This window comes from Pinus tabuliformis, chromosome 6 (genome assembly GCF_031772625.1).
Source record: "Pinus tabuliformis cultivar Carrire ecotype Pingquan chromosome 6, CPIR1, whole genome shotgun sequence".
Lineage (NCBI taxonomy): Eukaryota > Viridiplantae > Streptophyta > Pinopsida > Pinales > Pinaceae > Pinus > Pinus tabuliformis.
In genome coordinates, this window is record NC_142292.1 from 1993750792 (window position 1) to 1993778249 (window position 27458).

The following is a 27458-nucleotide window of genomic DNA, read 5'->3' on the forward strand; positions in this document are numbered from 1 at the left end:
ATTTTGGGGAGAATGTAAATCCAAGTGGGGTGGGCATTCCTTGTTTCATGACCATAGGTTCCAAGAATAATGTGATGGGCATGTGTGCTATGGCTTGCAGGTTAGGCACAACCCACAAAGTAGGAAGGGTGATGGAATGACACAATCATTAAGAAACAAGTAAGTCGTCTAGAGTTATCTTGTGCATTGTTTGATGAGTTGGTTGGAACTACCTAACAAATAAGTGGGCAACATGAGGGCCATGGGTCCACTTTTCCTTGGAGATGGTGGTGCGACACCTTATATTGGAGAAAAAAAAATGCACACCTCTCCTATTTAAAGTGGAGGTCGTGAGACTCCAAGGCATCATGAAGTTTGCAAGTCATTTAGTTGTGGAGAGTTATTCAAGAAAAAATTTCAAGGGTTCTATGGAGTGGCACAACTAAGTTTGGTAGAGTTCTTAGGGAAATTTGCATGTTGACCTTAAATGACATGGAAAATGTCTAAGTCATGGCATACATAAACTGAGATTTGTTGGAGGTCGATCCATGGGGCCTTCATTGATGGATTGTGCATGTGGAATGGCACTAAGGTAGGTTTGACTTATTGTGTTTGAACTTCTATAATAAGAGTTGCAAGCATGGCCAATCTCCCTCACATACTCTTGTTGTTGTAACATTCTTCATAATAAAAGTTAAGGTGTTGCCTTGGGTGCCGCATAAACATGTTTTGTTGTGGTTTCTTTTCTTGATGGATGTTATTGATCATTTCAATGTTTTGTTTGACTAAGTGTACATGTAGTTTGTTAAGTGTTAAAAAATATTGTTGAGATGTTTTAAGAATGCTTCTAGTCATTGGCCTATTTGTTAATAAACTTGGCTGAAATGCTAAGAGTGGTAGCTAAGAGTCATAGTCAGTTGAAAGTAGGTGTAGGTTGGTCAAGCCCCTATGGTTGAAGTAAGGTAGTGCCACATGACCTAGGACACTATTGACAAGGGAAAATACCCAACATCAACATAAGAGGGTTTAAACTATAAAAGAGGCACAATGAGACTCTTTCTTGTTTGGTGTGGAGAAACCCCTCATAGTAATGCCTTAACAATCTTTCAATGAGTTTTACAAATGTAGAACAAAGTTCTTTAAGCTATGAATGCAAACTACTCTAATGCAAATAACGTTAATAATTTAATGTGCTTAAAATGTATATACTCTAATTCTATTACCATCTTATGAAAGGAAGGATAGAAATTCGACTACTTAATATGTTTTAAAGAGTTTTAAGAAGTAATTCTTTACTCCTAATGAACTTAGATAAATAAATAATTAGTGATTAATCTAGGAATAAACTTCAATAAATTACTATTTACAATTCAATATCCATGACAACTAAAAATTATCTTCAAAGAAATTGAGAATTATAAATGACATTAAGGGATAGTTTGTAAAATTCAAATACAATTCTTATAGTATATCCATGTAGATACAAATTTATGATAGTCCATAATTTGCATAGAGCTTCAATTGATTTCCTTCAAAAACTTTACTTATCTATTTTAAGAAAAGTGTGTTGAATGCAAGATACATTCTTGGCTTTTTTTGTCAAAAAAATTCTTCATATAGATTTTGTTTACGTAATAAATACTTTTAGTATCAATTATATTTTGCTAAGGTGATTTCTCAAGAGACTCTATCACTTCACCTACAAGGAGAAAATTCCGTAGTGGTCTGAATGATGGATGTTGACATTCCTCAATAACATCTTCTACATAATCCCACATTTTAAACATGTTATCCATCCTTCTTCTAAATACATGTGGGCATCTTGAGATATCCTATGACACTATATAAGTACTTGCTCAATTTTATATTATTGGTCTCACTCCAAATATTGAATATTAGGAGGGTCCTTCCTCATCACATTTTGCATTTCTTTTATGACACCAAATTGATATTGCGTTTTTTCCAAAGTAAATTTCCAATGCGAGGTTTCTTTATATAAACTTGAAGCTTGACACTTAAATCTTGTAGCTAGAATGTTTTCTTTTAAAATTCCTTTGGACTTTTACATTTGCTTCATTTTCTTGTAAAGCATACTCAATGAAACTTGTAACCATTCCCTTTGTAATGTTTAACTTGATTTTCTACGAGTGTTATTTTGTCTTTCTATTTTTTGATGTATTTCTCTTTAGTCTAAGCTTTATCTAGAGTAGTAGGAGCTATTGCTAACCCTAATGATACTAATTTAGACAACTTAGTTTTCCTAGTGTCCAAAACTTCAACCTCAATTGTGCATGTTATTGTATTATCTAGATATAACTTTCTCTTTCTATATATTTGTTGAACAATTGACTGTTTCCTCTTATTGTTTGTTATTAACTATAAGTTAGCAATGTCATCTAGTGGATCAATTATAGATGTGTCTCCCCATGATAACACATTCTCATATTCTCCAACTTGCTTAGTGTTATCACCTCCTCATCAACTATATTCTTATACTTTTTTTTTGTAAGTTTAGGTAGTTCCTTTTCTATTTATAATCCGCAAACTGAGAACACATACATGACATAGGTGGCCACAACTTGCCCAAAGGGAAACCAAGCTATGAACCACCTAAAAATAACATAGGCCATCCAAAATTGGTATGTCTGTAGTCTTTCTAGCCATGCTATGTAAACCATACAATTAGAAATAGAGTTTTTATCTACTGTTCCTATAGACATTCAGAAATATAACAGATACTATTTGCTAAAAAAGAGCACACTGCTAATCTGAAATCAGAATGAGGCTAATTTTACTCATCCTGATCTTCGTGGTCAATTTCCATCGTTGCTGGGTTCGCTGCTAAACCCCCATGCATAGGTCCCCTGTTAGCTACTCCTGGGGTGTTGCGCTGGATACGGTCCAATCTCACGTCTTGATTGCAAAGCTGAAATTGTATGGTATCCAAGTCTTTCTTATAATCAAGCATGTCCCTTGTAATTAAGGCCATGCACATTGAGACCTGCTCTACTGCTTTGCATAACAGCTTCTTCATAAGCCAGTACAGGTGCAATGTTTGCTTATACTGAGCCATTCGACCATTAGTGTTACCCGGGCTAGAAACCATACCCCTCCACTCTCCATTTCCTCCTCAGACTCCTCCTCCTTCACTTCCGCTTCCATCGCTTCAATTATTTCTCTTATGCCTTCATTTGTATTTCTCATGTAGTCTGTGGTTGCTTCTTGAATGGTTTCGTTCATCGGTCACCGGCCTCGCCGATTACTCGGGGTGCTACTATTCTATGGTCCTAGGCGGTTACTTGTCTGTCCATGGCGATCGCGACTACGTCCTTGACCCCTTCTGCGACTTGCTCAAGTCATCTCCCTGCTGCCTTCTATCTGTTCACAAGACGAGTAGTAATGTGTTAAAATAAAATCCTCACCAGTCCAAGTGCCCATCCACTCTGGTTTAGGTTGTTTGTGGGTACACTTGCCTATACCCATTTCACCCGGAGGACTATCCATGCCCCTCCTTTGTTTCTTATTGCTTTCCTTCGCACATGTTTTTTTGATTTGCAACTCTAATATCTGCCCACTCCCCTACTAGAATTCGCCCTTCCCCATCCTGGTTATTCTGTATTATGGTAAAGCCTTTAGCCATGATCCTAGTTTCCCTTTTAGCGTTTTCAGAGTGCTCCTCCTGGGAAGGCAGTAACAACTTACAAGGGTTCCTTATCAGATTTCATTCACAGTCCCTTTCCTTATGCTTTTCTCGTTGGCTTCCCTTAAGCAGCTACTATGTCTGATGCCCTTACCCCAACTTTTCGTCCTCATTTCCTCTCTGTTATTTTCACATGGTATATACTCCTGCTTCCCCCTTCTGTCGTTGCTTATTTCTTTACCCTTCTCCTGGTTCCAGTCCCGACGCTCATGCTCTGTCATGTTCTGAGGTCTGGACTGATCACTCTTCTTAGTCCCCTTGATAGGACCCTGTTCGTCCTCCCTTCCTCAGTTTTTATCCCCCCCCCAACATACTACCAACAATGGAAATAATAACATGAGGGCAACAATTTACATAACTGGTAGCACGATCCTTTTTTGCTGGTGTAGGATGTGTCTCCCTTGTCCCGCTCCTTTCGCGCTTCCCTCGCATTCTATCCTTCCTCTTTACTTTGCTCCTTCTATACTTCCGCATACTACCATCCTGCTGTCTCGTCGTGCCGACATCACCGTCCTTCCCCCCACTCTCTGTCCTGACATTCCTTCTGCCCTCTTCCATTGCCAAACGGCAGTGCCTTACCGTGTAACTCTGGGCTCTCATGCGTACTTGTCCTTGTTCCATCATTCCTCTGACGTCGTCATTATGGTTCATTACCTTGTCCGTCACCCTGATCGGGGGTAACTATATTCTTATACTTGTCTCCTAGACTAGTATGTTTTTTTCATTTCATAATTATGGGATCTTCCATAGCATGATTAACATTTAAAAATTTAGTGTACTAAACCTTCTCTTTAACTTATTTTTCCTCTAGTTGCTTTCTCATTAATTCAATTGAATCATTTTTTTCTTTGCTTCTTCTTCTCTCTCCTTTACCTCTTTTGTGACATTTTTTTCCCTACTTTTATGACTTTTCTTTTCTTTTCAACTTCTACATTTAAAAAAAAAAATTAACCCTTATCAGCTTCCATTATTCTTTCGGTCTCTTCTTCTTGTTTTTCTTAATGATCATTTGTTTCTTTCTTCCTTTTTCTTTCATCTTCTTCTCTCTCAGTTTCTTAGGGTCACCATTCCTTTTCTTTTCTTCTAATTCTTTATCCTTATGCCGAGGGGAGGATTGTTATTGATCCTTTCTTGGATTTGTTCCCAAGACTCAACAATTTCATGAATATTTTCACGACCGCAACGTTAATGAGTGTAGGGCCAAGATATACTTGGTTTTTTTCTCACGCTTTGACACTAATCCTTTAGCACCATGTCTCTCGAATTTCCTTTGAGGGAACCAAAACTCTAACATGGTTATGGCTTCCTTTTTTGCGTATTGAGAGCCAATCAAACCATATTGCTCGTTGTACATGTTATATGGGATAAATGATCTACACTTGTCTTTCATTAATCAACTTCATTAATATTGCTTTGAGAGCATATAGTATAGTTCAATAAGTTATCTTGCCACCAATGACCTATATAGAATATGTTTTCCAAGAGGAGTGGTGGTGCAGTAGTTCCATAAGTTCTCAAATAACTACAATATTCTTGAAGATACAATCTTCAATACTACTAAGTAGCTACATTACATCCTTTGTCAATATAGGGGAAAGTTTGCAGAAAAACAACTTAAATACTTGTGCAAGGAAATTATCACATGTGCAAACATATTGCCTTTTATATATGTTTTTCAATTTTTTTGGTAATAAACATGTACTCGCATCTTACATATTCCAAGACCATCACATACTTGGTAGAATCCACAAGAACTTGCATAGGCTTTTAGGTTTTCAAAGAAGAGAAAGAAAGATAAGTTTTTTAAAAGAAAGTTTAGAGTTCAAAACGTTGTGGCAGGTTTTGAAAACTCATTCGACAGTGGACTTTAAAGATATGCCGCAACGAAGTTAGAAGGTGACTGATTTCTCAAAGGTTTACAATAGATTTTGAAAATTTCATCAAACCATTTTCAGAACTCACCCGATTTTTATTTAAAAGGCATTACATAGTGAGGATATTAAAGTTTTTAAGGTATTCCACAAGACCACTAAGCAAATTTGAAGAAAGTGTTGCAAAGCCATAGAGTGAGCTAAAAAATTGCTATACAATGCTTAAAAACCAAGTCTTGTAATGGAATTGCAACAATAAAAAATTAGAGTTGAGATTGTGTTGAACACTATGAAATTTGAGGTTTTCAAAAACGTTGTTAAGGTTAAAAAATAATTTCCAAAGAACTAGAATAAAGAATAATTTTTGATAAACTTTATGAATAAGCCCTCTCTTGGTAAAAAAACTTAACTTTGGACTAGTGAAAAAACCATTCAAACGATTAGTCAAGAACAATTTTTTAATTAATGTAAAGATAAATTTATTTTTCTTCATTACGAGGATTAGTTTTAAGAATGAAAAGGGTTAGCTTTAGTAGTGAAAAATGAGGGGTTATACCCAAAGAGATTATATTAATGGGACCTTGTAACCCATGTATGCATAAGTGGATGAAAGACCACCCCCATGTACTTTATGTCATTAGTCAAATCTCACTAGTGCAATTGGAAGGTCAAGGTTAGCCTTTTGAAGTTGGGAGGAGACAAAAAGATATCAACCATGTTAAGGTTTAGTGTGGTCAACACCACATGTGATTAAGGGGTTAGTGTAACCCAGGGCGAGTGCGACCTGGGTGATTTTGCTAGCTTATATGTCCCTAGGTCTCTTTGATATCTTAGATGCCCCAAGATCCCTTTGATATCTTAGATGTCCCTAAGTTGCAGTTTCTTAGGCTATAAGCAAATCCCGCAAGTCATAAAAATACTAGTAAATAAAAAAACAAAAGCATTCATTTTTCAAATAAAAACCTTACAAATCAATGAAACGAGGACTAATGACTTAAGAAAAAAGAGACACTCCAAGTTTAGAGAGTTTAAATTTCTTTAAATATTAACATATACTTAAGTGAAAAATTAAATGGACAATCCTAAAGTCATGAAAACTATATGTAATAATAAAAATAAAAAGTATTAATAGATATGTCCGCATATAAATATATTATATTTGATTGTTTTTCTACAAAAGTTAAACTTGTAAGTTGTATATATGACCTAACATGTTATCTTATTTATAGTTAAACTTTAGTACCATTAACATATGTCCAATAATTAAATTTGGCCATTTATGATGAGATCCATTGATAGGTTATGATGAGATTCATTGATAGGCTGTTATGAGGCTAGTTGGTAGGTGTTCCCTTGGAATGAGACCCCATATGGGAATGTCTCTTGATGCCTAAGTTTCTATTAATATTAACGTGAATTGTTCGTATTGACTACACACAATTTCATTTGTTTAAAACAATTGCAATACCATAATCATTATACTTAATAATAAAAAGTTAAAAAGATTAGCAATCTCATTATCACTATTTTCAATAGGTTCACTTATTTAAAAAAATTACAATACCATAACCATTATATTCAATAATAATAAAAAATTAAGAAGATTAATAATCATTACCCCTATTATATATATATAATTTTCTCAATAAAAAATTCATATTTTTATATTTCTAAAAATATAAAAATACATTCTCACATACATTTTCATACCAAACCAAATAAAACACACTATTTTTATTATTAACCAAATTATTTAGCTTTACAAAATTTAAATACTTTTGAAATAACCAACCACACTTTAAATAATATTATAACCCAAAACCCCAAAAGTAAATAAAAAATTTAAACCTAAATCTTCAACTTCACAAATTTTTGCCAAAAACTCATAAAAATTCAACCTTCAAAAATTATAAAAAACAACTACTTTCATTCTACAATGAATCAAATCAACCCATTGAAAAAGCTCACTAAATATAGTGACCAAAAGAATCTGAACACTAAAATTACTTTGGAGAACCAAATCTTATCAATCTGAATTCTGAATCTCCCATTAACCAAATCTTATCAATCTGAATTCTGAATCTCCCATTAACCAAATCTTATCAATCTGAATTCTGAATCTCCCATTAACCATCAATAGAAGCCCCAAAACTTACAAAGCTATCAAACCACAATCCAAGGCTCTTATTCACCCAGATTTAACTTGTTAATAAAATTTTCATACTTACATTATACTTGTTTTACCCTCCCTCAAAATTTAAACCTAGCTATCTCCCTCCCATAAAACTATACCTACCTACATGTTCTTGGCAACTCAACAACACCTCGTTGTTTACCGCCTTCCAAAAAATTGAAAATAAATTCATTTTCAAATCTACTTTTTTGTTCAGAGGGAAAAGGCATGATTCTGCTCCGCCATGTGGTTTGAATGAATGAGGTGTATGCATAGAATTCACCAAAAATAGCGGGCCTCCTCCAATATCCCCACCTATCCACAAACACACAGTACTTGGTTGGCATTTGTCTTTGGTAGATGCCCTGGTCAAATATGGTGTAATGCTTTCATTCTGGCGGGAAACAGAGCAGAGTTCCCGCCATTTCAGTCTACAAACACACATCCACACTCACTCGCAACCCATCTTTCTGCTCTCGGAACGAATTACGTTTCTCTCGAGCTCTGTCACAAGGGAAAGAGTCCTCTTCTCTCAGAATTTGTTCTCAGAATTTGTTTTCAGTGTAACGATGTTGGAACTAAGGCTTGTGCAGGGGAGTCTTCTGAAGAAGGTGCTGGAGTCCATCAAGGACCTCGTCACCGATGCTAACTTCGATTGCTCGGCCACGGGCTTCTCCCTGCAGGCCATGGACTCGAGCCACGTTGCCCTCGTTTCCCTGTTGCTCAGATCTGAGGGCTTCGAGCACTATCGCTGCGACCGTAACATGTCAATGGGGATGAACCTCAATAACATGGCCAAGATGCTCAAGTGCGCCGGCAACGATGACATCATCACCATCAAGGCCGACGATGGAGGCGACACCGTTACCTTCATGTTCGAAAGCCCCAGTAAGTTGAAACGACCTCAATATACCTAGTGTGTCATTTTTTTTTTCAATCATTCAATCTTTCGTTTTCCTTTTAGGTTTTATAATTGATGGGTTTTGTTTTTCTGTGGTTTCAGACCAGGACAAGATTTCCGACTTCGAAATGAAGTTAATGGACATTGACAGCGAGCATTTGGGCATTCCAGAGTCAGAGTACCATGCCATTGTGAGGATGCCATCTCAAGAATTTGCTCGCATCTGCAAGGATCTCAGCTCCATTGGGGACACTGGTGAGTGACAATCATGCTACTGAGTTTTTGAACATAAAGCTCCATTTTTGCTTGGCCTGGTATTTGAACCTATGCCAGTTAATGTCGGTTGGAGTGAATCCACTGGTTCTGCTGAGCCATAACCTAACCAAAGTAATGCCAGGTCTCGAGAAAATGGGATGGGCTTGGCATATCCATGCTACTATAAGGATAAAATCCATGTAAAGTGGGATCAGGTGCATATCATACTTGAGTAACATGAACCAATCTAGGCCCAGGCCATATGCATATTAACCTGGGGCCTATATGGGTATGCACATGTCAAATGCATCAATGTGCTATTACACATGCACAGTTTGGCTGATTCCAGTCCCAACCTGACTATAGACACCTAGATATTTCTTAATGTGGTTGATTTCATCTTAGTACTCTGTTAGTGTAATGGTTGTCAATGCAGTTATGTGTTTTATTCAATAATGTTCCCCTTGCATATTGTGTTGCTTGCAGTTGTGATCTCTGTGAGCAAGGAAGGAGTGAAGTTCTCAACCAGGGGAGATATTGGTAGTGCTAACATTGTGTGTAGGCAAAACCCTTCTGTTGATAAGGTAAGCTTCACGTGTTATTTCATAATTTTCAATGCTTTATGAAGTTAGCACAAACCCATAGCTTTGATATTCAGTTCCAGTTGGAAGTTGTGAACCTTAAGGTTTCCTTTATGTTTGAATTCTAATATTTGATAGCTGGCCAGTTGATGTATGCATCTTAAAATCTCAAGACACATTACAGACCCTGGTTGTTTAGATGGATCCGGGCTAAAATCTAGGTTAGGTAGGCCGTTTTCTAAAATGGGTTTATTAAAATGGGCCTGTGCCAAGTACTGGATAGTGCCTGTAGTTTTCTGTGCCAAGTACTGGATAGTGCCTGTAGTTTTCGATGGGTCTGTGCTAAACACTTGATTGTACAGGTCCCTGGTTTTTTAGATGGGGCCCTGCTAAATCCTGAATTACAGTCCCAATTTAGTTAACATGGGTCTATGCTAAATTCAGGTTTGGTAGGTTGCTATATTTTTTACAGGTCAGTCCCCAATTTTTTTAGATGGGTTAGATATCTCCCCATTTTTTCATACGAGCCTATGCTAAACATGGACTACATAGGTTCCTGTACCTATAATGGTTAGAGCGGCCTCTATGTTTTTAGATGGATTAGATGGGTCCCTATTTTTTTTAGATGGGTTTGCTTAACCTTGGATTAGTGTGCATGACTTGATCAGATGTGATATGCTAAATTCAGGTTTGGTAGGTTGCTATATTTTTTACAGGTCAGTCCCCAATTTTTTTAGATGGGTTAGATATCTCCCCATTTTTTCATACGAGCCTATGCTAAGCCTATGCTAAACATGGACTACATAGGTTCCTGTACCTATAATGGTTAGAGCGGCCTCTATGTTTTTAGATGGATTAGATGGGTCCCTATTTTTTTTAGATGGGTTTGCTTAACCTTGGATTAGTGTGCATGACTTGATCAGATGTGATGTTCTAAGCCTAGGTCCTCGTGTTTTTAAATGAATTACATGGCGACTAAATTTTTTTGTTTATATTGTTTGCTCTAAGCTCTGTATTAGAGAAGTCTATGTGCTTCTCGACGAATTAGATGGGTCTTCTAAGCCCTTGTTTAGATAGATCCCGGTGTTTTTAAATGGATTACATGGTGAACTATTTGTTTAGATCGTTTGCTCAAAACCCTGTATTAGATAACTCCCTGTGCTAAACGCTGGATCACCTATGTTCTTGTATTCATAGATGAGTCTGCTAAGCTCTGGATTAGATAGCTCTGTGGATGGTTTCAATATTCAATGAATGTAATTTACTATTTAGATTTAATGCACAGTACTTGGGGTATAGAATGCACCAGGTTTTCTCTTTGAGCCATGATAAAAGTTTTAACAATGACACTCATTCATGGTCTAAACAAACATAATGCTGAAGCTCTTTATGTTAATTTTTCCCTAATGTTTTTTTGCAGCCGGATGAAGCAACAATTATTGAGATGCAAGAGCCTGTGTCACTCACATTTGCACTGAGGTACATGAACTCGTTCACCAAGGCAACTCCGCTGTCTAACACAGTGACCATTAGCATGTCATCGGAGTTGCCAGTTGTTGTTGAATACAAAATTGCAGAGATGGGTTATATTAGGTTTTACTTGGCCCCTAAGATTGAGGAGGAAGGTGAAAGCTAACTGCTCTTTCCTCTGCGTTGTCTGCATTGCATTGAGCAGAGAGGCTCTTAGTTAGTTGCATGGTCTTCTTTTGCTTGTATTGTTGAGCATGTCATGGAGGGAACCAAAAAGGTGCAATGGCTTTATTTGCCCGTCATGTATCCCTTGAAGGGTTTATTCTCATCTTATTTAAGTCTTATTTCCACAGATCCCATATACAGGTTTGTGTTTAGGTAGTAAGTTCAAAAGATGATTTTGCCAAAATTAAATTTCACAGACTTTGTTGGCATGAGTGTTTCAGCTACCGTAAGAAAAGAAGATTCTTGTGAACACTAACATCGACATTAATATTAAATCAAATCAAATTTTACATTTAAATGTTTATCATGTACAGATACAATCCAATATCGGAGTGCCATACCAGGGTTGTCAATAACACAATCTTTATACAATCCAATATCAGAGTGCCTTACCAGGGCTATCAATAACACAATCTTTAAATAGTTCGAATCATCATATAATTAACCATGCTCATTCCATGACTGCACAACTAGTTAAATGACCGATTTTATTAGTCAACAATCACATTGAGATAAAGATTTGTGAGAAGTGATTAATCCATGTCACAGAACACATGTGAACGTTACTTTAATTTATGCATGGTTAAACACAACATTTTATTTTATGGGACGAAATAAGTGGTACAGACAAGCTCGTACTTGAAACAGTTTATGAATTGAAATACGTGATACAGACAACCATACCATGATCATTCCTACTTTCTAGGAGCAAAAATACTGGAGTAGATCACAACAATTTGCATTACTGGTACGAAGCTCATTGTAATTTTACATCTCCTTTCTAGAAAAGATTACAACACAATTCTTTCAATGCTGTAGAAAGATGTTACTCTCGCACCTCTCGCAAAAAAAAAAGTTTGAAAATAAAGCCTTGCCTTATTTATGAAAAAGGGATGGAAAAAGAGATATGAAAAAGGGATGGAAAAAGAGATCAGGTCAGAACAAAAAGTCTTTCAATGCTCTGCAGAAAGGCGTTTCTTACCCATCACTTCCCCACAAAATAAAATTTAAATTTAAGCCTTGCCTGAATTAAAACCAAAATGAATAAAGAGATCATGGTAAGCCTTTTATACCAAGATGAATAAAGAGATCATGGCAGAGCAGTACAGGAAGAAAACCTAGAAAATCACAAGAAAATGTTGCACTAAGAAAAACTCGAATCACAAGAAAATGTTGCACTAAGAAAAACTCGAAAATGATAAGAAAACAGAAAGAAAGGACTCAAGCGAAGAGAAACTTTTCCAATTAGAATTTGCCAATTCTATAAGTAGGATGGTAACTAATGAGTTAAGTTTGTTGGTCTTGTTGAAAGACTAATGGTGGATTATCACAATTTGCCAATTCCAAAAGTAGGATGGTAACTAATGAGTTAAGTTTGTTGAAAGAATAATGGTGGATTATCACAATTTGCCAATTCCAAAAGTAATTTGCCAATTCTATAAGTAGGATGGTAATTGTTGAAAGACTAATTGTGGATTATCACAATTTGCCAATTCCAAAAGTAGGATGGTAACTAATGAGTTAAGTTTGTTGAAAGAATAATGGTGGATTATCACAATTTGCCAATTCCAAAAGTAGGATGGTAACTAATGGGTTAATTTTGTTGGAAGAATAATGGTGGATTATGACAATGTGTCTATTATCTAGATTTTGATTTTTTCCCGAGTCTGAATTGACTTATAATTTTTATAATATATAATTTTTTTATTATATATATATATATATATATATATATATATTTTTTTTTTTTTCTCTCTAGGGTGATTAATTGATTAATTATAATTTTTTCACGAGTCATATATATATATAATTTTTTCCTTTTCTGATTGGATTAATTTTATATATATATATATATATATATATATATATATTTTTTTTTTTCCCTTTTCTGGGTGGATTAATTATAGATATTTTCCAGGAGTATGAATTGGCTTATAATTTTTATAATTAACCATTTTTCATAATGAATCATGGTTATATATATATATATATATATTCTTTTGTGGGTTCATTAATTATAAAATATAAAATAAATATATGTATTTATTCACATTTAATTTAAAAGTTTAATCAATTGTGTATGTGGGTTCATTAATTATAAAATATAAAATAAATATATGTATTTATTCACATTTAATTTAAAAGTTTAATCAATTGTGTAGTTATATGCATGTTGTTTTGGAGATGCCACATGGATAGGGAGATTGAGCATGGGTCTCCATTGATTATAAAATGTACATAAGTTTGGTTTTTTTGAAATAGTAATTGTACTAGATGTTGCAAAGGAAACGATGCAAGGCATAAATTTCACAAGAATCGTGTCATATAAAAAATGATAGTAAATGAAATACCATTCAAAACTAGAAGACAAAGAGAAATTATTCATTATGCTGAATTGAGAGATTCTATTATCTTTCTGACATAGATTACCTTAATCTTAAAAAATGGTCTTTCAAGTTCTAAGAACAAATATTTGATATATTTTGTAAAAATATTAGTAAATGAAATAAATTTAATTCATGAATAATATGATGGTTACTTTTCCAAATCTAAGTTTGCCTGACAACCTCACAAATTTCAAACATCACCATGTATTAGATAAAAATGAGTTTGGTGTAAAACCTACAATATCCCAATTATTCATAACTTTTGGTGTAAAATTTACAATATTGCAATTGAAATCTGTTATTTATGATTTTTCATCTTTAACTTCTTCACCACATCCATGGAATACTTTGCACAAAACACAAAAAAGACTTGAATGACTTCAATATTAAGAAAATGTCTTATTAACCCTAAATCATTTCAAATTCTTGTTTTATAGTTGATTTATTGATATATTTTTTGTAAAGATTGTGTCATCAACATATAAATAAACAATTATAATTTTACCTCACTTAATAACCTTTATTTTATGTTATAAGGTTTGATGAACTTAAATCTTGAGGTTTGAATATTGGTGAACTTTGAATTTTTTTTGAGGTTCAACCAATCCTCATGGAACCTCATAGTGATTGACCAAGTCCATAGATGAAAACTCATAATCTCATTTTACAACTCAAATTTATAATCTATCTTTGCAATTTCCATGTTTGTGATAACATTTTTTATGTTATATAATGAACCTCATCAAAAAGTTTAAACATGAACCAAACCTAATCATTGCCAAACTCGAACTTGAACCTAAACCATGTGATACCCTTTATGTACAATGTAGGTCCAATATTAAAACTATCAAATCCATAATGGATGAGATATCAATCAATCCTAATATACCAAGCTCTAGGAGATTGTTTAAGTCCATAGAGATATTTCTTCAACCTATACACCTTATCTTTATATCCAATTATCAAATATCATGGTTGTTCAAGATAAGCTCGTTATTCAAAAATACCATTAATATTTCCAACTTTACATGAAACTAATTAACTTCCAACATGTTTTGACTTGTCATGGCTATGCTATCTCTAGTGATATCTAACCTTGAATTTGTTGGAAAGTCCTCACCATAATCTACTTCATAATGTTTTGCAAAATATTCTCCTAACAATATAAACTTGTACTTCTCTACTTCTCCTTTACCATTAAGTTGAAAATCCATTTTACACTAATACAATCTTTATCTTCTAATAATTCTAGTACATCATGTGTATTATTCTTCTCTATGAAATCCATCTATTCATCCATTTCTTTGACATAATTTTTTTCTTTAATTCTCTTCAAAACATTTTGGTTGACAAGTAAATAATGAAAAATTTAAATGCACAACTAGTTCTTCATGGATTTCCATTAAACCTTTTGTATACTTTAAGGAAGCAATAGTATAAGATTCACTACTTGGTTGAGATGTGGGTGTAGATTGGGATACTAGAGTACATGAATGTTCTTAATAGTGTTTTTTGGAGTTCCTATGGGAGTTCTTAGCATTGATTATTAGATTTATGAGCCTTGTTATCCTTTTACAATTTGTTCCTTTTCTTTACCTTTTGCTTGACATATTGTTGCTCCAAACATTTAGTCTTTTTAGTACACCCATCCCATGCTTCATTTTCTTTCAATTTGACATCCCTACTGATTATGAGCTTGTTTATATTCACATTATACAACTTATATGTCTTGGAATGATCACTATACCCAAGAAAGATACACTTTTCACTTTTGTGATATATCTTTCTTCTCAGCTCTTTAGTCACATGAGCACATGTCAAATAGCTAAATACCCTAAAGTGTGTTACACTGCAACTCATGCTTACCCCTACTTCCCATTGGACTTTTTTCTTCACAGTTTTAATGGGACATCCATTCAAAACTAAATAAAGGAATATACTTTTTGTCCCCAGTAATCATTTGATAAAGTTTCCCCTTTAACATGCTTCCAATCACATTCATAATTGTATAATTTTTTCTTTCATATAGAACATTTTGCTAAAGTGTGTACCTTGTTATGAATTCTCTTACAAACCCATCCTTCTTACAGAAGTTATGAAAGTCATTTGAATCATACTCACCTTTTTTTTGTTCTTAACACTTTATGATGACCACTTTTGTTATCTACCATTTCCTTGAATTATTTGAAATTTTCAAATGTTTTAGATGAGTTACCCTAACCACTCGACACCTAATTTCCCACTATTAGATCAAGGAGGGAGCATCCAGACTGAATATTATGACAAACACGTGGGTAGGCTAATTGTGGCCTCGGAATATTGGCCAAATAGTCTCGAGTGCATGATTAAAATATCAGAATTGAGATTGTAAAACTTTGCACATAATATATGTTACATGGTAGAAGGGTAGATAAGACTTATTTTAAAACCTTCATGCCGGTTCAATAAATTTACCTCTGTTTTTTACGAAAATACAAAGTCATGTTGGTACTCTAATGTTAAGACCTTGCATTTCCTTGTGGTGTGTCATGTGTTGAACATGGTGGTGGTCATCCATCTTACTTATAAGTAAGTAAATCCTAATGGGATTAGGGAAAAACCCTGTGTTATATATATACAATCATATAACCTAAAAAAAGGTTGGAACATACATAGATACTCAAAGTAACCTTGGTGAATAAAGTGAAAAAATGAAATCTATAATTGCGATATTGACAATAATATATACTTAAATATTACAATTTCAATTTTTATTCTTCTTTTATTTTGGTAATAATACTTAATGAAGTAATGAGGCACATTACATACGATGGTCAAGCCATTCTTTTTCCTAAAGTCCAAGCAATAGCTTAGAGCTTTGCAACTCACTAAACTTTTGTGATCCTTCTGAAAATTAGAATTGAAATTTATTAGCAAAAAGAGGAGGTTGGCATCCAAAGTCATTTCATACTGGATTAAGAAATTGGAAAAGTTGTTAGCATTTGGAATCCAAAGGCTTGAAACACAAGATAGTGACCAATCCAATTGAAATCTATTATCAATTGAAAACAATTATGAAAAAAGTGTTAATTTAACACAACTAAAAATTAAATTGTACATAAATAAAATTCTACAAAAACATGAGATGAAAATGTGACTATCCTTTAAAAAACAATAATAGAATTGAACTTCACAATCTTTAAAGAGGACATTGAGTCACTATCCACCTTAACATGGCTCACTTTTTTGTTATATATGTATATATATATATATTTATGATATATGGAACAAGAATGCAAACAATAATAATCTAGTACCATTATATGGCTCACTTTCTTGTTTATGTTTTTTTGGGATGATTGTTATGGAACCAGCTCACAAAAAGATAGAAAAGAGAGATCCACGCTTTAGAATTCAGCCTCTTCGAGGGGGCAACCTCTTTTACATTACATAAATGAACAATTCTTGAATGATTCAAATGACAAAACCTCCTTTCTATATATAGGAGTCTAAGGAGTCACAATATAATCCAGCCGACCTAACAATAATAATATAAAGCCACAAAAATAACAATAGAGAGATTCTATGGGCACATTAATAACAATATGTGGGCAATGGGGGCACAACAATATAAATAAGGGGTATAACTACAATAGTAATGGGGTAATCACTAGTATTATAGGGACCCAACATGCCCCTCTCCTTCAAAAAAGTGTTGTCCTCAACGCTTGAGTAGTTCTGGATACTTCTGCATAAAATTCTCATCCTCCCATGTGGAATCTTTAGCGGATAAGTTCTTCCACTTGATAAGGTACTCTGAAATTGATCGATTTCGTAGCTGTCGAGTTCTTGTTTCTATAACTGCTTCCGGTTCCAATATAATTTTTCCTTCCTCGTCAAGTTCTGGCAATATTGTTTGAACTGGGAGCTTGTCGCCTATAACCTTCTTTAAGCATGAAACATGGAAAACTGGGTGCAATCGAGAAGCTGCAGGAAGCTCCAATTTGTATGCCATAGTACCAATCTTTTGCAACACCTTGTACGGACCATAATACTTTGGTGATAATTTATTATCCTTCTTAGCTTGCTTGAGGGACATTTGCTTATATGGTTGTAGCCGTAGGAATACCCAATCACCTACATCAAAACTTCTTTCACTGCGATGTTGATCTGCCTGTTGTTTCATTCTATTCTGTGCCAACACGAGGTTATCCTTTAAGAGTTGGAGGACTTGTTGTTGATGTTCGATGTGATGTTCCACTGCCTGAACCTTAGAATTTTCTCTTAAATATGATGTGATGGATGGTGGTTGATACCCATAAAGTGCCATAAATGGGGTCATTTTTGTTGCTGTATGAAAGGAAGTGTTATACCACCATTCAGCCAGAGGCAACCATTTGACCCATTGTGTCTGTTTATCAGATACAAAGCAACGAAGATATCCTTCCAAACATTTGTTTACTATCTCAGTTGCCCATCAGATTGAGGATGATAAGATGAGCTATGAGCTAACTGAGTACCAAGACAAGAAAATAATTATGTCCAAAAATTTCCAGTGAAAATGGGATCTCTGTCACTTACAATAATCTTTGGGTTTCCATGTAGCTTTTGAATTGTTTCCATAAATGCAGTAGAAACTGTACTGGCTTTAAATGGATGTGATAATGCACAAAAGTGTGCATACTTGGTAAGTCTGTCAACTACCACCATGATGACACTCTTTCCCTCAGACTTGGGTAAACCTGTGATAAAATCCATTGATACCTCCTCCCAACGTTGGCTTGGAATGGATAAAGGTTGTAATAGACCCGGTGTCTTAATTGTTTCAACTTTATTTTGTTGGCAAACCAAACATTCTGCCACAAACTTTTGAATATCTGATTTAAGGCCATCCCAAAAAAATTCCTTCTTAACCCTGTGGTAAGTTTTTAAAAATCCTGAGTGCCCTCCTAAGGGAGAAGTGTGCAATTCCATAAGAATCTTTTGTTTTAGCTGGGAATTCTTACAGAGGTATAAGCGATCTTTGTACCATAACGAATCATTTTTCCAGCTAAATGTATCAGACGTACTGGAATCTTGTTGTAGCTTTCGAATAAGTGCCCACACTTCTTCGTCATTCTTCCATTCCTCCCTTGCTTCATTTATCCAATCTGGTTGGATAATAGAAATGGCGCACAACAATGCTTCCACATCCTCATCCTTTCTTGAGAGTGCATCTGCCACCACATTTTGCTTCCCTTTTTTGTAGATGATTTCAAAGTCATAACCCAACATCTTTGTGACCCACTTTTGTTGCTCTTCAGAGGATAATCTTTGTTCTAAAAAGTATTTAAGGCTATCATGATCCGTTTTTACCTTGAAGTGTCTTCCCATTAGGTAGGGTCGCCATTTCTTAAGTGCATGGAGTATTGCCAACATTTCCTTCTCATAAATAGCTTTGCTTAAAAACTTTCCCTTGATTGGACGACTTTCAAAAGCAATGGGTCTTTCATCTTGCATTAGAACAACACCAATTCCATTTCCTGAAGCATCACATTCCACAATAAAGGTTTTTGTGAAGTCCGGTGTAGCTAAGACCGGTGCTTGGCACATTGCCTCTTTAAGATGTTCAAAGGCCTTTGTTGCTTTCAGAGTCCATGAAAATGCATCTTTCTTCAATAATGTTGTTAGAGGTGCTGCTATTCTCCCATAATTCTTAACAAACTTGCGATAATACCCTGTCAACCCAAGAAATCCTCGCAGATGCTTTATGGATGTGGGGATTTTCCATTCCTTAATGGCTTTAATTTTGCTAGGGTCTACCTTAACTCCTTCATGAGATACAATATGACCCAAATATTCCACCTCCTGGACTCCAAAGAAACATTTGGATCTTTTGGCATATAATTGTTTCTCCTCCAATAGTTGTAGCACCCTGTCAACATGTTCAACATGATCCTTCCAAGACTTGCTGTAGATTAGTATATCATCAAAAAATACTAACACAAATTTTCTAAGGAATGGTTTGAAAATTGAATTCATCAAACCTTGAAATGTTGAAGGTGCATTGGTAAGGCCAAAAGGCATGACCAAAAATTCATAATGACCCTCATGAGTTCTAAATGCCGTTTTCGGAATGTCTTCAATCTTCATTCTGATTTGATGATATCCTGAACGAAGATCCAACTTGGTGAAGTAAATTGATCCATGCAATTCATCCAGTAATTCATCAATGACAGGAATGGGGAACTTATCTTTAATAGTGAGCTTGTTGAGCTCCCTATAATCCGGACACATGCGCCATGATCCATCCTTCTTGTGCACCAATACTACTGGAGCTGAGAAAGAACTTTGACTCGGTTGAATTATACCAGCCTCTAGCATTTCTGCAACCATACGTTCAATTTCACTTTTTTGGACATAGGGATATCTGTACGGCCTGATGTTTGGAGGAACACTTCCTGGAATCAGATGAATAGCATGATCATGATCACGCATAGGTGGGAGACCTTTGGGAGTCTCAAATACCTTGGAATGATTGTCCAGGACTTTTTGGAGATCTGGAGAAATAGATGATTCCAATGTGGAAACATCTAGCGAACATAATTGTGCAATTACACCCCTTTGCTCCTTTTTTAGAAGCTTTGTCATACCATTAGAGCTGATTATCTTTCCTGGTTTCCCTGCAATACCCCTTAATTCAACTTCCTTTCCTTCCGTAGAAAATTTGATGAAAAGTTCTTGAAAATTAAAAGCTATTGTACCCAAGGATTGTAGCCATTGGACTCCTAGTACAACATCAGCACCTCCCATTGGAATGGAAAGCATTGGGCTAGTCAATACATATTCTCCCATGGATAGCTTGATATTATGGCACTTTCCAGAGCAATTTATTGTTCCTCCATTTGCAATCATCACTTGACACTCTGGTGCTGGATATAGGAAGCAATTCAATTCTTTTGCTACCCTACAATGAATAAAATTGTGGGTGCTTCCTGAATCAATCAACACTATCACTTTTTTCTTCTTGATTTGTCCTTCTATCTTGATGGTTTGAGGAGTGGTAATTCCCGCCAATGCATTACAAGATATGGTCGGATTTATTTGTTCTTCATCTAGGCTTTGTTCCTGGAGTATATCCTCTTCTTTTGACCTTTCTTGCTCCTTTTCTTCTTCCTCTTCACAATCTATGTAGAATAATTTCTTCTCAGCACACTTATGACCTTTAGTGTATTTGCTATCACAACTATAACAAAGCCCTTTTGCTCTTTTTTCTTCCAATTGTTGTGGTGTCAACCTTATAGGTTGTGGAAGACTAGGGGCAACAACACTTCCGTCTTTATAGTTGTGAGTGGTATGCTTCCTGGTTGCCATAATTTTGCTTTCCATTTTTCTTGCTAACCTGAATGCCTTCTCTAATGAATCAGGTTTCCAAAGGCGAACATCATGTTGGATATTATCCTTTAAAGACCCTATGAACACATCAATCCTATGCTCCTCTGGAATATCTTTTACCCTTATGTTCAATTTTTGGAACTCCTCAATGTGCTCCATTATTGAACCCTTTTGTTTGAGACTTATCAATTGGCTAAAAAAAGTGTTGCTTTTTGTATCCTCATAATGTGCTATCAATTCTTCCGTAAAAATTGCCCAAGTGATAAATTGTTTACGAGAGCAAAGCCATTGATACCATACAAACTGATTTGGTTCCAAATATAAAGTTGCCATACGTACCTTTTGTGTGTTTTGCACATTATTGAGATCGAAGAATTGCTCCATCTGTAATATCCATGTGGCGGGATCCTTGCCATCAAACTTCCTCATATCGATTTTTGGAATATGGTGGGTCTTTGATCCAACATTAGAGTCTATGGAATCATGATTAACATTTCTTTTGTTCACATCATGAGTTTCCTTTACAACCTTTTCACCATTAGTAAGTATTTCTTGTAGAAAATTTGTCAAATCTGTCTTCAAATCTTCCATGTCTGTCTTCAAATCTGTCCTCAAATCTATCTTCAGATCATCCATCTTAGCTTCCATGCCCTTTATCTTAGATTCCACGCCATTTATCTTAGCATCTGTTAGCTTTTGTGAGCGTGACATTTGTTGCACTTGTTCTTGTAATTTTGATATATCATGTAGCATTTCTTCCTCTTCTTCATGAGTCATGCTAGAGCTTTCAGGTTCCTTACTAGGTGTTTGCATTTTCTTTCCTCGGGGCATCAGTTACTGATAATAATGTTTTACTATGCCCTTTGAATTCCTTCAAACCAAGCTTATGCAAAAATAAAAATAAAAAAACTACACATTTTTTTTACTTTGTAGAAGCTTGATATTGAATCTGATGTATCTCTGTAATTTCGAATCATCCAGTTCTGAAATTGTGACCTGTAGTAGCCTTCTATGTCCTCTTTCCAATGCCACTAGTCTGATACAAATTGGATTCTCCAAGAAAGAGTTATGGACAATCTCCCGCAGTGACCTGATTATAGACTAGTTCAGTAGAACGAACTTGTATGAAGTGCCACGTGTCACTGTTTCAACCTTTGACTCTGAAAAATATATAAAAGAAAACTACAGTCCGTCCTCTTTCTGTACCTTCTTATGAAATTTCAATCCGATGCTCAGAAAGAAAGTTATGACGATTTTCCTCAGGTCACCTGTTTTGAGTGTAATTCAGGAGTCTGCAAAAAGACCAACTTTCTCAGATCATATCTCCGAAAATATCACGCGAAAAGCTCTGAAATTCGGACCCAAGGTTCAGCGCGATTTTTTCTCAAATGAGTTTTTTTTGCGACTTCTGAAACGTCACAGAAAAAAAGTTATAGCGAAAATGCCACGATGACCTGTTTGGAGCAGCGAAACCCTAGAATCCAAAGCTCTGATACCAAATGTTATGGAAACCAGCTCACAAAAAGATAGAAAAGAGAGATCCACGCCTTAGAATTCAGCCTCTTCGAGGGGGCAACCTCCTTTACATTACATAAATGAACAATTCTTGGATGATTCAAATGACAAAACTTCCTTTCTATATATAGGAGTCTAAGGAGTCACAATATAATCCAGCCGACCTAACAATAATAATATAAAGCCACAAAAATAACAATAGAGGGATTCTATGGGCACATTAATAACAATATGTGGGCAATGGGGGCACAACAATATAAATAAGGGGTATAACTACAATAGTAATGGGGTAATCACTAGTATTATAGGGACCCAACAATGATATATGGAACAAGAATGCAAACACTAATAATAATCTAGTTAGGATTATGTTTTTAGATTTGGTCATAAACTTCAGACTTCTTATTTTATTGAAAGATGGTATATATGTTGATAATAAATTTGAAGACTCTTCTATTAAAAGATGATATATAGGTTGATAATAAATTTAAAGACTCTCCTTCTATTGTAGTAGTCTGGTTTCAGTAACAAATCAATAACAAAACAAATACAATGATATATATATTTTAATTATATTAATAAAAAATAAATTTAAAAATAAATTAACCTAAAAAAACATTTAAAATATATATGATACGGAGGAATGCATTATCACCTTAAAATTGAGAGAAAATAACCTTGATACATGCCTTCTGGTCATTCTAGTAACCATTCAAATCAAATGAGAGTCCTAGTATTCATGGTACGTGCCTTATAATTTTGATGTTTGTTCAAATTATCTTCTTAAAAACATTCTGAATCTTAATGGCAGCTATTGAGTGAATCTCAATTTCATTATGAGGAAAAGTAATGCAAAAGGCAGAGCATTGTATAGTGAATGTTTGTTTGAATATATTTCGGCTCTTTCATACATCCAATTTCCTGGTAAAGTTCAAATTTTATTAACACGATTTGGGTTTATTTTGTGTTAGTGGGAAAAATAATTATTATCATTCTCACCAGAATTTAAATAGAAATTATTATTTATATTTGTATTCACTGTTAACATTAAAATATAAATTTTTTTATTCATTATTTAACAATTTTTTTTTTTTTTTAATTAATATAAAATTATTTTAATGGAAGTGGATATTGACATATATTTTTTTCACGAATATTTTGAAAGTCATTAAGTGTCATTATTTAACAACTTTTTTATTTATTTTAAAATTAATATAAAATTATTTTAATGAAAGTGGATATTGGAATATATTTTTTTCATGAATATTTATAAAGTCACTGAGTGTCATTATTTAACAAATTTTTTAGATTGATATAAAATTATTTTAATGGAAGTGGATATTGAAATATATTTTTTTCATAAATATTTTTAAAGTCACTAAGTGTCAAGTTCATGTTGACATCTCTCAAACTAATTGTAAAAAACACCTTTCAATGTACTAATAAATTTTGTGCTTCCAATTACTCAATGATGATAATGATTATTAATATTAATTGGAACCATGTAAGAAGATATAAGATATTACTTTGATATTTTTAGAATTTTATTTGTATGTTTAGAAAAGCATTAAGAAAAGTCATAATAACATGTATTTCGAAATTGAGTTTTCATTTGAGTGTATTGATGACAGATTTTTGCATCCTAAGATGTTTTGAGAATTGTCCAATGCAAAATTTCACTATGAAATTCATAGAAGTTGGTTTGCATGTTAGTGTATTGATGACAAATTTTTGCATCCCAAGATGTTCTGAGAATTATCCAATGCACACTTGCACTATGAAGCTAACAGAGGTTGAATTCTAGTTTAGCATTGTTGATTTTTTTTGCTAATAAAAACTCAAAAATACTTTTTTATCATTTAAATTAGAGTTGACCACTTCCTTGTAGTATACCCAAGAACCTATAAAACCATGGGTATGAAAGGAGACCATCTAGTTAATGTAAATTATAACAATATAAATTTATTTTCATTTTGTTTTATTAAAAAATTAAAAAATGAGAAATAATGTTTTTAATGAAGAGGAGGTTTAAAATTGAATTTCATGAAATATAATATTTTATTATCAAGTGATTGTGTAAGCAAACTGTGAAATAATATTTAAAAAAAATGATACAAATCCAGAACAAAAAAAATCAACTCAATTCAAATTACATATTTGTAATTTTCAGATAGGCCAAAGGGAACTAGAGTAGTTCCCAGTGTAAAGGTGCATCGATTAATCTAACAACTTGTGGATATACATGTTGCATATCTACGTTTAACCTGAATCACATATCTACGTGATATTCTATCAATTTGATATAATATGATAATCACATATATATACATTTCACTTTTCACAAACTAACTGTAACGAAGTATTCCCTCGCAAGAACCTTTCATAATGACCCACTTAGAGTTCGAGAAGAGATGAAGATTTTTCTTCTCCCCTAATATTTGGCTTACTCCTGGGACTTGACTATCGTTGAGAAGATTGTTTATCCCTGCGACATTACTTCCCCTCATGCCAGGTCTTTATTATCTACTTGATTACAGGTTGCGATGCTAGACTGGGTGGGCTTGAATACTACTTGGCCACTCCACTTGACTTCGCTAATCCCATAGTTGAAATAGGCTACTGGGATCCAATATGCTGATCCAATAACTTTAGAAGTGTTACGATATCGCTAATTCATATTTGATCACGGGGAAGTCCTTTCTTTACTATTTCTTTCATTACCAACCTGCCTTCCTATTGATTATAATTGGGCAGAATATAAGGAAGCGCTCTTTGGCATGCCTAACTATCTAATCTGTTGACAAGATGGCATTGACTGCCCTCACCTTTCTGACATCAGGTGAGCCCTTCGTCCTAACTTTCTTGAAGGGCTAAAGCATGTTGGCATCCTATCCGTTGAATGGAGAGTAAGATTCGTCCAATGGGCAGATACATTCATTGAACATGAAGTATAAAGATCTATCTATGGATAAGAAATAAGAGTCAAGGTCTCCACTCCTCCTTTGAGATCAAATTGAAAGCTCGCAGCAAGATTTCGAGCAAGAAGGGATGGACTAAATTAAACAAGATGGTTGGATCGTAATCCCCATGGGAGAATCGAGTGGAAAATCCAGGCTCGTAGAGCAAGTGCAGTAAGCGATAGCGAACACACCTAACACCAACGACGATCACAACGACAGCGACATTGATAGCAAATTTAAAGACATCGATACATATAGATTCCAAGTTATGTATTGGGCAATAGGTATCGCTCGACATGGCTAGCAACTTGGCATTGGAAGCCATTTTAATGATTGCATTTTTTTAATGTGATACATTTTGAAACAAAAATCAACTCAATTCAAATCACATAAATCTAAATTCTCAAAAAATTTAAAACTCACATGTTTTAACCTGAAATTCCGTGATCGTTTCACATCCCGGCATTGTAGGCAAATGTGAGGAGATTGCTAATAAACAACAACACCAGAGGCCAGTAATCAACAAAGGCCCTCATCCGAAATACCTTGTTTTTCATCTCCCGATATTCGCAGGTTGGTTTTCCAATTACACTCGTAGTTAGTAGTATTGTAGTCGAATAAACAATATTATATAAGCCATCCTATCTTACTTTGAAAATATTTGAAAGTTAGCTTTTTGGAATGATCATTTGATTATCACGAATATCAACATATTCTAAGAGCAAAGCATCTCAATACATGGAAAAGAACGTTATATAACTTATACTACAGAGCTTATCTGGCACCGAAATCTCAGAATATTTGTACTTATTTCTAAACAAAAATTACGTCCTAAATATGAACTATATCTTTCTCTCTCGAAGAAATCGATTAGTAAACTCCATGATTCTGCCTCGTTTGCCATTAATGAACTCCATCATTCTGCTTGCGTGCTTATAAGAACATATCTATACATATTTGTGTTCTCGTTGTTTCTTTTCTTTGCTGAAACCCGCCATGGAGGAGCGATGTTCATAGGTTATAATTATTATTTTAAAGATCAACAAGTTGAACACTTACACAAATCAAGATTTGGTTGACAATTAAAAAAGTGAGATCTAAGGGTGGGAGAACTTTCAATCGTCTAAAATGTATCTGATGGCAGAAAAGAGTGCAAAGTGGTAATTGAAAGAGTTCTTCTCAAAGGGAAATGCCTTATGATGTAATAAATTTAGTTGTTTGTTTTTCTAAAATTAATTTAGTTGTTAAGTTGAACTTTCTCAAGTTTTGAATTTAAAACTTCATTATTCTTATTTTTACAAAGGGGATAAAATTATTTTTTCTAATTATAAAAATATTGTAATTATTCTCATATTAGTGAAGTTTTATGGAAGTATTAAAGATAAGTATATGGTTTAAAAGTCTTGGAAAAAATATAAAGGACAAGTTGACTTTAGGGGGTATCATTCAATTGTGTCTTATTACATTGAAGATTGTAAGGCAACAAAATTGGAAACCAAATTCAACTGTATATTAACAATTGATCTCACAGAATGATGAACATATGTACATGTAAATACATAAAGAAAGTGTTGATTCGATTTTCAGGTCTTTTTGGACACTTAACAACTAATTACCATAATACACACTAACTCAAACTTAATTCCAAGGATTATGTGTCTAACATTCTCCCTTAATCCAAAGGATGTATAAAAGAGAATGAGAGCTAAAAAAGCTGAATGTCTCTAAAAAATGGTTTCAAAGGATGACCAAAAACCAAAGACGATGGTTTTCAAAAGAAAAACACAAACGATACAAAAATGTGGGAGAACTTAAGGTCTCAACCAACACCAACTCTGGAACTTTCATAGTAGTTCTCAAAACAACAAAAAATGTGGTTTTAAGGAGATTACTAACTTTGGAACCATCAATGTAGTTCCTCGCACAATTTTGAATTTGGAAGTGCCCGTTCACAAACAACTCATTCAACAAAAATTGAAGTCTCTATGCCTACAATTCTAGCTCTAACTAGTACAGGTTGTGGCTTAGGCTCACTTGTGGAGTAGAGTAGAGTAGTTAGGCATAGGGTACTAAACCAAAAGAAGAAGA

At 34.4% G+C, this 27458-nt stretch overlaps 1 protein-coding gene across 1 annotated transcript; it reads left to right on the top strand.

Annotated features, from left to right (window-relative positions):
* The first annotated feature begins 8113 nt into the window (after positions 1-8113).
* LOC149267235 (DNA sliding clamp PCNA) lies at positions 8114-11282 on the top strand. Its single transcript, XM_089431987.1, has 4 exons — positions 8114-8611; positions 8727-8879; positions 9366-9463; positions 10881-11282. The coding sequence occupies exons 1-4, from the start codon at positions 8293-8295 to the stop codon at positions 11094-11096; spliced, it is 786 nt and encodes a 261-aa protein (XP_089288113.1). The 5' UTR covers positions 8114-8292; the 3' UTR covers positions 11097-11282.
* Positions 11283-27458: the final 16176 nt, after the last annotated feature.